The following is an 11,983-nucleotide window of genomic DNA, read 5'->3' as shown; positions in this document are numbered from 1 at the left end:
GTTTCACAGTGACTATAAATAAAATGTTTCATATTGGTACATATTTCATGTTCTTGAGCTTTCGCTGAAATGCTACTTTTTCCCTGGGTATATTGAATTAGGACTTTTTCCTTTTTATGCGGCAGCACAACTGATTTATCTTTTTTCATGCTTTGTTGTTGAGTAAGTTTTACAACTAAGAACTAAGCCAGGCCCATTCTGAACCAAACCGCGGCCGGAGGTTTGCTCAGGGGTAAATTGCCCTCGAAAAATTTGCGCCTCACAAAACATCACAAATGTAGGTACGGTGAAAATGGCAGGACAAAAATAGCGTCCACCGTACCTACTACCAATGGAAAATGACTAATTCATGTCAACTTGCACTGGCGAGACGAGACCAGCCTCCAAATTTCACATGCCATGATATCCTCTTACCGAAAAACCCAATGTCTGGTGGTAGCCCGCTATGTTACTACTAAAAAGAAAAAATCCACAAAATATAGCGGCAATCGGCTGCGTAATCGCGCACATCTGACATATCTGAGACACGAGAGGAGGACCCGCAGCTCTCACATCCACTTGTTCCGTAGTTTCGAGTCGTTCGGTCGGTCGCTACACAAACAGCCGTGTCGCGCCACACCATCCCGGTTCTGTATTACCGTTTGTACATGCAGCCTGGAGCGGCGGCGGCCGCGCCGCGCCGGGTCGGTCTGCTTTGGTGTCGCGCACGGAGCGGCTCCTTCAGAGTGGGAGCGGGCGCGGAGATAGAACGCGCCAAGCACAACGAGACTCGGCGACACTCTGCGATACAACATAGCTGCCAATGACTGAGAGCGGAGCCGGCCCGAGCTGGCGAGCTCCGTGCCGAGGCGCCTATGGAGCGATCCAGGCGACGGCCGCAGACCGGGAGCCGGCCGCTACTCTGCCCGGTAATTCTGGGAAAGTCTGCCACAGACGGGCCCGCCCCACTCTGGTGATGAGCCGCCGGAAACGGGGCCACAATGAGATCCCGCCGTCGCGAGCGTTCCGGGTGATCGCAGGGACGCTCCTTCATACACTCAAGACACACAAAAAACACATACCGCAGGACACTCTCACAAGAACGGCAGCTGGCACTCTGCACGGTATGCGCTGGCCCGACCAGCACCGGCCAGAGACACAGCGAGCGCGCACACACATACACACATGAACACACGCAGCGCGAGCGGACAGGCTCTGAGGTGGTCACTTTAGGTAACCTGAGATTATGGTTGTGTGGGCGGCCGCGGCCAACCCTAAGACACTCACTCGCCTGTGTTCGTGCTCGCTTCCAGTATGCGCGGGCCCGACCTAACACACACGCGCCGTCTCAAAAGAGATGCTCGCAACCGAAACTGAAAGTATCAGCAAACCAATTAAACACATGAAAAGGCACAGTAAAGAAACACACGGCATTTAAGAATATTGAATTCAATTCACCGAGAAATATGGCGACCAATCTCTCCACGTCCGGTCAGCATTACCCTAACACAAACTCCATTTAAAATGGGATAAAATCGTAAAAAAGCACCGGCATACACACACCAGGCATCTGTCAGAGGCTTTTCACATCTAGTCCACTCTGGCGGCAGCACTGCGGCACAAGCTCAGGTCCGTGTCACTGGCTCACACGGGTGTCACTGGGCCACGGCCGGCGACTTCTTCTCCTGCGAGTCCTGCGGGGTGGGCGTGGAGGTCTGCGGCGGCGGCGGCGGCGGCGGCTGGGAGCGCTCGCCGCTCGTCCAGCTGCCGCCGGAGGTCAGCGGTGACGACGTGTAGTTGTTCTCCTCGGGGGGCGGCGCGCCGCCGGACGCCGAGCCGCCGCCGCCGCCACCGGCCGAGCCGGCGCCGGCCGCCGCCGCCGCGTCCGTCTGCGCGTTCTCCAGCCGAGTGATAAGCCGCTCGTCCTCGTCGCCAAACTCGCCGCCCATCAGAGACGGCTCCCCGACCACCATCACGTCCTGGCGACACGGCCGGCCGGCGTCAGCGGGGCGCTAACCGAACAGGCAGCTGGGATGAAGCCCCGGCAGGCAGCAGAGGGGTTATAACTGGGAGAATCCCGCTTGAACCGTCAGAGGGGCGACACCGGAGCAACAGCTCCTGGGATAAGACACGCCTGGACGATTGTAAGTGTTGTGCTTGGCTGTGTAAATGGCAATACATTGAGAAGACAAGACAGGACATGACTGCCAAGGGCCAGGCACAAGGCTGACGGGGATAAGATGGGGAACACCTAAGGATGATGCAAGAAACAGCTTGCCACATCGGTCCCGTCGGGTAACACAAAGCCCTCTTATGGGGCGGCGTAAGAAGAGCATGTTCACAGGAAGCGGTGGTACGATAACTGAGGCTCGATTAAAAAACATCACATTTAACATGCCGCGAAAAAACACATGGAAAATAAACAAAGACAGCTTAACACAACATATAAACATATTGTATTATAAAGTTAGCTAAAAAACTAATGAAGAAAATCTAGTTTATTCTAAGCCTATTGAAAAACAAGTAAAAGAAAGAGAAAACTCCACGACGGCGGCGGCCGGCAGCGCGGCGTCCCGAGCGGGAGCGCTTACACTGACTTGTCCGGAGAGACTGAACGGCGGCCGGCCTTTCTGCTTGCTCTGGGCGGCGCCGCCCCCGCCAGCCGCGCCCTTCCGTTTCCGCCGTTTGCTGGGCGGCCGCTGGTTTTCTGTGTGCACCGGGACCAGAAGGCGGTCACATGTCACACAACACTAGTACAAATACGGCGGAAGGCATTACTTTACTTTGGGCGAAATAATACACTGTCTCAGCTAATTGCATTCGCGAGCCGTGCTCGCCCCTCGTAATCCTTACGAGAAAATACGCCGAAACAAATTGATGAAATAAACAATAAAAAACGTTCTCAAGCATCGGTTAACGTACTGAAATGCTTAAAAAATGCTTCGAAGTTTAAAATACTTCCCTCACGCTTAAACAAGGCACACAAGTATTTACACACAAAACATACCTGTACAAACCACGCAAAATGACGGAATACAGGGTGTCTCAAAAGTTCGCTTACACATTTCCCATGTCAATAAAGCATATAAGAACCGGCCAAAAATCTAAGGTTTTGGTGTCCGTGTGTACACTAGACAAATATGCATGCTTTGACAACTGATTCGGAAGGTTGGAAACCAAACCCTTTGCTGTATCTCCAAAAATATTTGCCCATACCGATTTTCGTCACTCCGTCAGCTGCCGGAGGCTAATAAAAGGTTACCAGCTTTCAAGCTCTTGTAGGGGAATCCCCCGCAGTTTCTGCGTCGGATTTAGGTTTGACGAGCTCCCCGGCAACATCCGCTTCTCCCTGAAAGCCGATAGCTTGCATCGACACCATCCGTGAGTATTTTGTAGGTCTTCTCTGGCGCTAACTCCTTCATGAATGACTGGCGCCGACCTCCCAAGCACCATTTTCCTTTTCAAAACAACCCCATTCCTGAATAAATGGGAAGTGCCAGGGGCAATTTTTTCGCAGCATATCGTAGCAGAATGTGTCGGCTATCTGTTTCTTAGACACATTTTGCAAAATTTGCAAATCCCGAACGCTCGTCATTCCCAATGCCAAGACCTTCGCTGGGTTCCGGAGTGTTTTCCTCAGGAGAGATTCTGCTTTGTAAACGGCCAAAACCTGTCCATCGTGCGGTTTTGTCCGGATTTTGTGTGTAAAAGAAAGCTATTTGCTCCAGATCTGCCTCTTGAAACTTCGTTAGATAAAACTTTACATTAATTGACACTTTTGGAGGGTCACTTGTCCTCGGCATTGACGATTTTCGCATTATTTTCCCTCAAAATTAAGCGTTATAGATATTATAAACAATTTTAAATGATATTTTGTCTTTATTTTATGATGACCTGCAATTTTTGAAACTGGGTAACCTCTGTCTGTGAGCTTCAAGTCAGTTTTCAATAGTTAGGACTGCATTTTCAGCTGCTTTCCGGAGCACGAGTCTGCTGCGGCACAAGGGTCGTTCAAAGCGCTGTTAGTCTCGCATGGTTTTGTCCTTCAAAAATTTTAGCCACCGTTTTTATTAGATGACCATCATGTTGTACTCATCCTCGCCGACACTTTGGCATGTGTCATTTCCGACCTAACCATTCCCATTACTCGTGAAGTAGAGAGTTTCTCAGCCGACCCGAGTATGCGACCTCCATTTTCATGCCTGATCCATGGTCAGAGGTGAACCCTTTTTGTGAGCTCATTAGGGGTCGAATGCGCTTGAAAACAATGAAGCTGCTTGAGGAAGGTTGTTACCAATGCCCATGCAAAATTTCGAATGTTAATTTCATGTTGATTCAGAATTATTGACAAAAAAGCATGGCTGGTACCTGTAAGCGAACTTTTGAGACACCCTGTACATGCAAATGAAAAGTGGATCTAAAATTTACACCCTTCGGTTACAAAAGCACGATAGGTAACAAGAGGAGATGAGAGGGAGATGAGAGCTAATAAAAACGAAAATAGAAATTCGATGCGGGGAAGAAAAGGACGATTCTGGCAAGGAACAGTGACTAAAAGCGGGCATACAAATTACTACGGCCCGATAGGGAAAAGCAGGCAAAATGGGAGGGAGCAGCAGGAAGGGCCCACATTTAATAATGTGTGGGAGGTGCGCCACACAGTTTAGTCCAGACAGGAGCGACAGTTCGGAGGAAGTGGTTGGTGGCCTGGGAGAAGGATGGGCTGAGGGCTGCAGTAACCCGTCACCAGAAGCATCGCCCGCCCGCCCAGCGCGTTACACAGCTCGGTCCGCGGGGGCAGCAGGGTAGAGGGGGGGGGAGAGCGAGAGACACCACCCGACGGCGGCCGCTGCACATACCTTCCGGTTTGCTATGGGGGTGATTTGGCCCACCTGAGCGGCAAACACAAAACACCAAATCAATAAAGCGTAACGAAACGCCAACCGAAACCAACCGGTCAACAAAAAGCGACTGAACAGAAAAGGCAGCGTAAAATAAAACCATCTAGTGGACCGCATATGAATTAAGAATTGTTTTTGCCAATTTCAAGCCCCAACAAAGTTTCAGTTCCCGAAAAAAAGACACATTCAAACAATTTTGAACATACTATTACTCATGGGTCGAAATGGGGAGTAATGATAAAATGAGATGCAACAAATGTAATGTGATCATAGCTGTTTTTGAGCAATCAATAAAATCGATGTCAAATGATATAGTTTGTGTTGCCCATTTCTGTACAGCTGATTAGTCCCGGAAGCGAAGCATTACCGCAGCCCTGGGCAGCACCGAAACCCTACAGTCAGAATCTCATCAGCTGTCCTACATACGGCCAATTTGTAACTCGTACTTATAGTGGTGCCTCCAAGGGCAAACATGGGTACCCCCAATGTCGGATTTAGTTTTAACGTGTTAGCGGCCAAGCAAAGGGCAGTGAAACCGCAGCCCAGCAACTTAATCAGGCTAAAAAAGAAACAACATTTAAAAACACGCAAACAAAACAAAATCAAATAAAAGTAACACCCATCAGCACAAATAAACTCAATTCTAGCCACTAAAAGTAAACACAATTAACTACACACTAACTAAACAATGAAACGACGCACGCCGTTCACAAAGCTGTAACCAGCAGCTGCGTGGTAGTGCGGGGCGCCTGGACCGCCGACTGACCTGGGGGAGCCACCATACGCTGCCACTTCTGGAACAGGGTGGTCTTCAGGCAGTCACGCGGGCTGAGCGAGAAGGCCTTCTGGCGTGTCATGAGCTCCTGCATCGGCTCCAGAATGACGCACAGCTGCCGGAGGAGGCGGGGAAGGGTCAGCCGGCGACGCACTGACAGACAGCTGCCGGAGGCGGGGAGGGGTCAGCCGGCGGGGTCTACGCATAGACATAGACAGTTGTCCAAACTGCGACTGCAGAGCACGTCAGCAGACTCAGGAGAGGGAACGGCAGCGACGATAAAAAAGGCATGCCAGTCCCTCGGACAAAGGAGCATCGTTTGACTTGTGAAAGGCAGACGTGTAGTCGGGATGATAATCAATTGTCTGGAAGCTAAACAGACGATACTACCAAAAAGGTCGTTTCAGCTAATAACTTCCATTTTTCTGCTCACTTAAGGTGACAAACCCTCCCGTTCCAGCACTGCTCCTACAGCTCCGCCCCGTTCCGCCGCCACCGGCTCACCCTCAGGTAGTTGAGAGTGACGTTGGTGAGCCCCTGCCGGGTGATGTTCTTGCCCAGCTGTTCTGCCAGCCCGGGCTCCTGCTGCGCGTGCATTGCCAGCACCGAGCGCGGAATCAGCTCCTTGACGCCGCGAGTCGCAAAGTGCCACGACTTGATCCGCATCAGGTCGTCGAAGGTGAACTCGACGATGAAGCGGCCTTCGGTACACACCTGTGGAGAGGTGCCAGATAAATGGAGTCGGGTAAGAGCCCGGGGAATACAGCACAACGACGAAAAAAGCACAACAGTTCGACTGGAACCCTCAAACAGGCCGAATTTCTTTAGATGAAGTCCTTTAAATTCCTTTAGTCGAATAATATTCGCTGCTGGTGCGCCTCCATAAACCATCAGACAGATCCATCACAATCCGTAAAATAAGGCGTAAATAGCACCAAATGACGATAACGGATAAGCTAGTCTGTGCTGTCCCAGACCCAATGAACTCGCAATCTCGGGCATAATCAAGACCTCGAGCAATCCTTCCAAAACCCACTGCGTCACCTTGGCCAGCAGCGGCTTGCCGTGGTGGGTGACCATGGTGGCCGCGTCGCAGTCGAGCGTGATGCTCGTGTTGTGGAACGACTCCTTGGGGTGGCGCAGGCTGAAGTAGAGCTCCGTCACACCGCCCTCGAAGATACTCCGGAAGTAGCGCGGGATCAGCGTGCGACCAATCACTGAACGCACGAAAATACAACGAGTTACGCGGGGTCATATAAAAAACATAGTCATAAGAGGTCACACAGGATCACATGATTCATAAGGAGTTATATGGATGATATGGCGTCCCAGGGGCCAATAAGAAAAGCCCAGAGGTAACACAGAGTGAGGTGATCATGCTGATTCACAAGAAACTACAGCCACTTGCATTTCAGAGGTAACCGTAAAATACGTTCTATCGAATTAACAATCAATTTCTTTAAATAACCACAGCAAAGATGCATGATTATAGGAACGACAAAGCATAAACTACGGACGTACTGTATCTCTTTGGTCCGTCCTCGAGGCAGAAGGTGAGAGTGAGTGTAGCGTCGTCCTCGAAGAATTCGGTGGCGAACGCATCCCACCAGAGGCTATCGCTGTCCTGTAATTAACGCAAGTACCATTACCGACGTCATGAATGCATAAACAAGATAAGAAGTAACAACAGTGGAGCGATCACCTCGAAAAACTATGATTTATTGGAACTGAGAATTGGAATAATGGAAAACAACTGGAAATGATAGCGATATGATCGCAAAAGCGTACCATGCATATTGCAAAGTATGCAGTGGACGGAGTACGGTGTAAAGCACAACACTCATGCAATTAAAGGAAAAGGGCCACCTTCGTGAAATATGAAGATATCGTTGTTTTTCATTTTGACATTATTATTTTTCATTTTCTTTTTAAAACTGGTGCCAGAAGTGCACAGTTCGCGAAAAAGTATTTAAAACTATTTAACATATTGGTACTATGTTGATACTCTCTACGGCACCTACTGTATGATGGCATAGCGATGACGTCACACTCAAGCCAATCAGCGTTCAGAAGACAGACTCGTCGGATTGTGTCAGATAAGCTGATTGGTTAAAGCTGAGCTGGTTGGAGCTGATTGGTAAAAAACCAAAGCCTCGCCGCGGGTGGCTGTATTGTCGGATAAGAACGCATTCCTGGGATAAGGACGCATTCCTGGCATATTTTCTTTTAAAATTGCCGATAACTACGAATGGAGGCCGAAATTGGCCGTAAGGAGGTAGACAGATAGGTTTTCGGACACGGGCTACAAGATGGCTATCTCAGTTTCAATCCCCATGTTAAAGGTGGCCCTTTTCCTTTAAGATTTCACCCAAGCATATATTTTCACCAAAGCGTGTTCCGATTGATAGTAGACACACAACTGATCTCAGCGTGACAGCGCCGCCGTAGCTCGTAGCTCGACCTCGACATACCTCTGACTTTTGTTGCAGTCGTTTGTTCAGTTCATGGATCCTATAGTCAGGCTGGTTGAAGTACGAATTATGCCGCCTGAAACAATACAGAAAGGAGACAACTTTCAATCGTGAGTGTAAAATAAAATAATAATAATAATGCCATTAATAACCTACAGCGAGCAAATAAAAACCAGACTGACGCTTCTACGCCATCATTTTTTGAAGACTCTTGTATATCTCAGCATCACAACATGCTCTCTAACACTCATGGTACAGGTTTTACGATCTATCACGCTTGAATTCTTTTTTGAAACAGTGCACAGATGAGGTGATGGGGCAAAATAATTTCGGTCGACAAAAATGTAACCCAAAGTAAAGTCATTTCCACCCAGCCTGTCAAAGAAAGCGGGGGCTAGGCCAAGGCTTTAGGCTGGGGGGAGGGGAGTGAAGAGTCCGACAAAAAAAAAAATGCACAACCTTATATAATATACATACATGATACTAAATAAACAAAAGTATTGGGAGAGGGGGATCCGGGTGCCCGCAAACCACGGTGACGGAGACCCTGCAACGAAGAGTTCATTTGATAACATTTCAGCTGTGTGTAGATTGCACAGAGAAGGGAAGAACAGAGAAAGGATGGGGGAAGGAAGGAGTGGGAGGAGGGGAGGGGGAGCCGGATGGTGAGACAAGCCGGGGAGGGGACGGGGACGGAAGAGTTATCGGACATGACTGCAGCTAAACAAGCAAGTACAGGAAAACTGTGGTGGGCGTATCGTCACCAACACCCGCACAAGCGCACAGCCGGAGTGGACAGACTGAACGACTGAAGGATGACTCAAAAAGAGACCACTGTCGGCTAGCACCGGCTGAATCGGTAGGTATAGCGGGGCGACACACTCAGGACAGCTTTGTGGGCTTTTCTAGGCATTCATTACCATTTGCCGTTGACAGCCAACTCACCCGTGGTCCATTCTGTCCGGCGGGATGGGCCCACCGGGCCCCATCGGTCCCGGGCCCATGGGACCGCCGGGCCCGTGCATGGGGCCCATGTGCTGCGGTCCGAACGGGAACGGGCCGCCGAACGGGCCTGGGTGCGGGCCCATCGGTGGGAACGGGCCGCCGGCCATACTGTGGGGCATCATGCCGGCCGGGCCGCCGAACTGTGCCGGGTGCGGGCCCGGCGTGGAGACAGCCGGGAACGGCCCGCTCGGCGGCCCGCTGGCCGGCGGCGTCGGGTACGGCGACGGGCCGCCGGCCGGCGCCGGGGACGCCGAGAACGGCGCTCCCGGCGGCCCCGGCGCCGGCGCCGGGTGGCCGGGGCTCGGGAAGTGCGGCGGCACCGCCGGCGGCGTGAAGCTGCTGCCCTGCGAGTGCGGCGTGCCCGGTCCGCCGGCGGGAAACTGCGGGCCGCCGGCGCCATAGCCCGCCGGGCCGGCCGAGCCGGGCGTGCCGGGCCCCGAGTCGGGTCCCGACGGCGGCCCCGGCCCGACGGCGCCCTTCCAGCCGAGCGCCGGGTCCGACTCCAGCGTGGCCACCGCTGCCAGGACTGCCGGCCAGCCGACCTGCCAGCAGACGAACCAGCATACCTGGTGCATCAACTCTGGCTTCACCACAGACAGAGCTCACACTTCACCTAACCATACACCTACCAATTGTGGAGCCGGCATAGAGGTACCATGAATGATAATGAAACTATTAATAGGTACCACCTAATAAAGTAATAATAAAACAGTACATGCAATAAAATGGTATGCATCTTTGCATCATAAAGTGGGGAGATAGATGTATTTAGAAAATAAAGAATTCTAGAACACAGCTGCCTAGTGATGATTCATAGACGTCACATAGGTACAGCTCTTTTCTGGCTGCAGATAAGTTCTAAAAGAATTTGTTCCCTTGACAAACATAACTTTGTTCCTGGAAGTTCTCAAACTTTAACAAGCATTTGTCATCATCAAAATCTGAAAATGGAGCCCGGTGTTGCAACTTGCAGTGTAAGTTGCTATAAAATATGGTAGGTTTCTGTGCTGTTTTCCAGCCACATTTCACTTTTTGGAATCCAAACTTGAAAATGACTACCCAAACATAGCATCTGATTCAGCTAAGGGTGCAAAAGGTAGTTATAGCCTACCTTAAGTCCTGTTACTTGCCATAAAGTAATGTTAGGTACTTGTCAGAAGACAGAAACCTACCTATGTCATAAAAGATGTTTTGATTAATATAGTTGTAGTCATCACCACCAGTTGTACTAGTTAAAATACTACCTACTGGCCTTGTACCTACCAGTGACTCTTTATACTGCTGACGCAAGGTGCAATTCTGGCACACAATTGCCGCAACACTATTTTACGTCGTCAACAAATTGTTGGAAGTTTACGTCCAAATTTTACTTAAACCCAACTTCTTTTAAAAACATAATAATAAAAAATATATTTCTTTTAATAAATATACTACAATGACTGCGTAAACTCTGGCAATGAAGCGTTAACGTAAACAATCCATGGGTAGGCAAAAATCAGTAGATCAGGTTAGGTAAGGTTGGGTAATGCTCCTTTTTTTAAATAGATGTCAAAAAATGGAAAAATGTGCAAAATTGACCTTTGAAGTGAATTGTTACCACTGGCACATAAACCCTGCAAACCCTGTGGCTGAGCCCCTAGTTACCAGTCCATTAGCACTGCTTAGCAAGGCACCCAGGCTCACAGTCACCCATTTGATCATTCAGACAAAATTGATATTTCTGATGGGTGTTCACGGGCACCGCTACTCAGTGCGGTGTGTGCGGTGTGTGCAGCAGGCATAGGGGTAGGGGATGGGTAGGCAGTTCTGACGTCACAGCTGCGTGCGGTACACGGTCCGCTGTGGCCGGTCCCGACCGGCCACAGCGGTCGCTGTGTGTGGTGACGGAAGGCTGACAGGGACGCAGCGGGCGGAGCTTGGAGGCTGTGTACGGTCAGATCGCACACAGGGCCCGTGAACAGCCCTTAGGTTCTATCATAAGACACCACCAAAATCAGACAAAACCATCAACACAAACTTGAACTTTTATCCCTATTGAAGTTCTGCATACCATTAATAACAATGAAAACCAGAGAAAAATAATATCATATAAAGGCATCAACATTTCATATTAATATCCAAACTTCATGAGTTCAACTTTGGGTTGCAATTTAAATAAATTTGTTGAATTATTGTCATAGGAGTTGCGCCCGTTCGGTGTTTACAGTCTCACTACTACCACTGCAAAGAGACCAGAAGTGATCTAATGTGAATGATGTCAATGAAATGAAAAAGCATATAGTGGAATACATAAATCTTACCGAGATAAAAATATAAATAAAATGCTAGACAAACTACAGAGTGAATCGTAAACCAAGCTCAAATCCAAATTGAAATATCCCACCTGCAGCACACAGTGCACAGTGCACACACACACACAGCAGCAGTGCAAGAACGCCTTCCTCATTAGCCAATTCGGTGTTTTTGCGACGAAAGGTAGGTTGACACAAGAGAAGCCAGTACTAAAACAAGAATGCTATTGGTATTGTTTAAATAGCTTTTAGAATTAGGAAAATAATACCATATGATTAATTATAACAAGAAGTAACTGAAAAGAGATGCCGAGCAAAGGAGCGAAGGAGCAAAGATCCCGAGACCAAATACGATTAATGACGTATCAGGTGAAGCTATCATTGCTTCTTTATGGCAAACACATTTTAAGGATCATTTTAAAGGGACCCTCCCACCTTTAAAAAAGTTTATGAATTGGCATGAAAGTGATGTCGCTCGGTTCAGAAAGAGCGAAAACGAATATCTACCAAATTTCACCGAAAAATATTCACCGGTTTTCAAGATATTAGACTTTTACTTTT

At 49.3% G+C, this 11,983-nt stretch overlaps 1 protein-coding gene across 1 annotated transcript; it reads right to left on the bottom strand.

Annotated features, from left to right (window-relative positions):
• Positions 1–608: 608 nt before the first annotated feature.
• LOC122382081 (LIM domain-binding protein 2-like) lies at positions 609–11,592 on the bottom strand. The gene is made up of 11 exons (XM_043366995.1): positions 11,515–11,592; positions 9,423–9,673; positions 9,072–9,377; positions 8,127–8,202; positions 7,177–7,279; positions 6,700–6,872; positions 6,160–6,369; positions 5,647–5,770; positions 4,839–4,871; positions 2,577–2,686; positions 609–1,958 (listed from the first exon to the last, which is right to left on the bottom strand). The coding sequence occupies exons 1-11, from the start codon at positions 11,575–11,577 to the stop codon at positions 1,635–1,637; spliced, it is 1,773 nt and encodes a 590-aa protein (XP_043222930.1). The 5' UTR covers positions 11,578–11,592; the 3' UTR covers positions 609–1,634.
• Between the last annotated feature and the right edge of the window lie 391 nt (positions 11,593–11,983).

Source organism: Amphibalanus amphitrite, unplaced genomic scaffold (assembly GCF_019059575.1).
Source record: "Amphibalanus amphitrite isolate SeventyFive unplaced genomic scaffold, NRLGWU_Aamphi_draft 000133F_arrow, whole genome shotgun sequence".
Lineage (NCBI taxonomy): Eukaryota > Metazoa > Arthropoda > Thecostraca > Balanomorpha > Balanidae > Amphibalanus > Amphibalanus amphitrite.
The sequence above is the reverse complement of the archived record's forward strand: the minus strand, read 5'-3'. Positions and strand labels throughout refer to the sequence as shown.

What these genes read in the sequence shown, in the direction of transcription:
- LOC122382081 (XM_043366995.1), bottom strand. Translation starts at nt 11,577, where the DNA reads ATGAGGAAGGCGTTCTTGCACTGCTGCTGTGTGTGTGTGTGCACTGTG. An exon ending in GACTGCAACAAAAGTCAGAG is followed by an intron (nt 7,280 to 8,126) that starts GTATGTCGAGGT and finishes CGTTAATTACAG; the next exon opens with GACAGCGATAGCCTCTGGTG. An exon ending in GCAAGCCGCTGCTGGCCAAG is followed by an intron (nt 6,370 to 6,699) that starts GTGACGCAGTGG and finishes ACCTCTCCACAG; the next exon opens with GTGTGTACCGAAGGCCGCTT.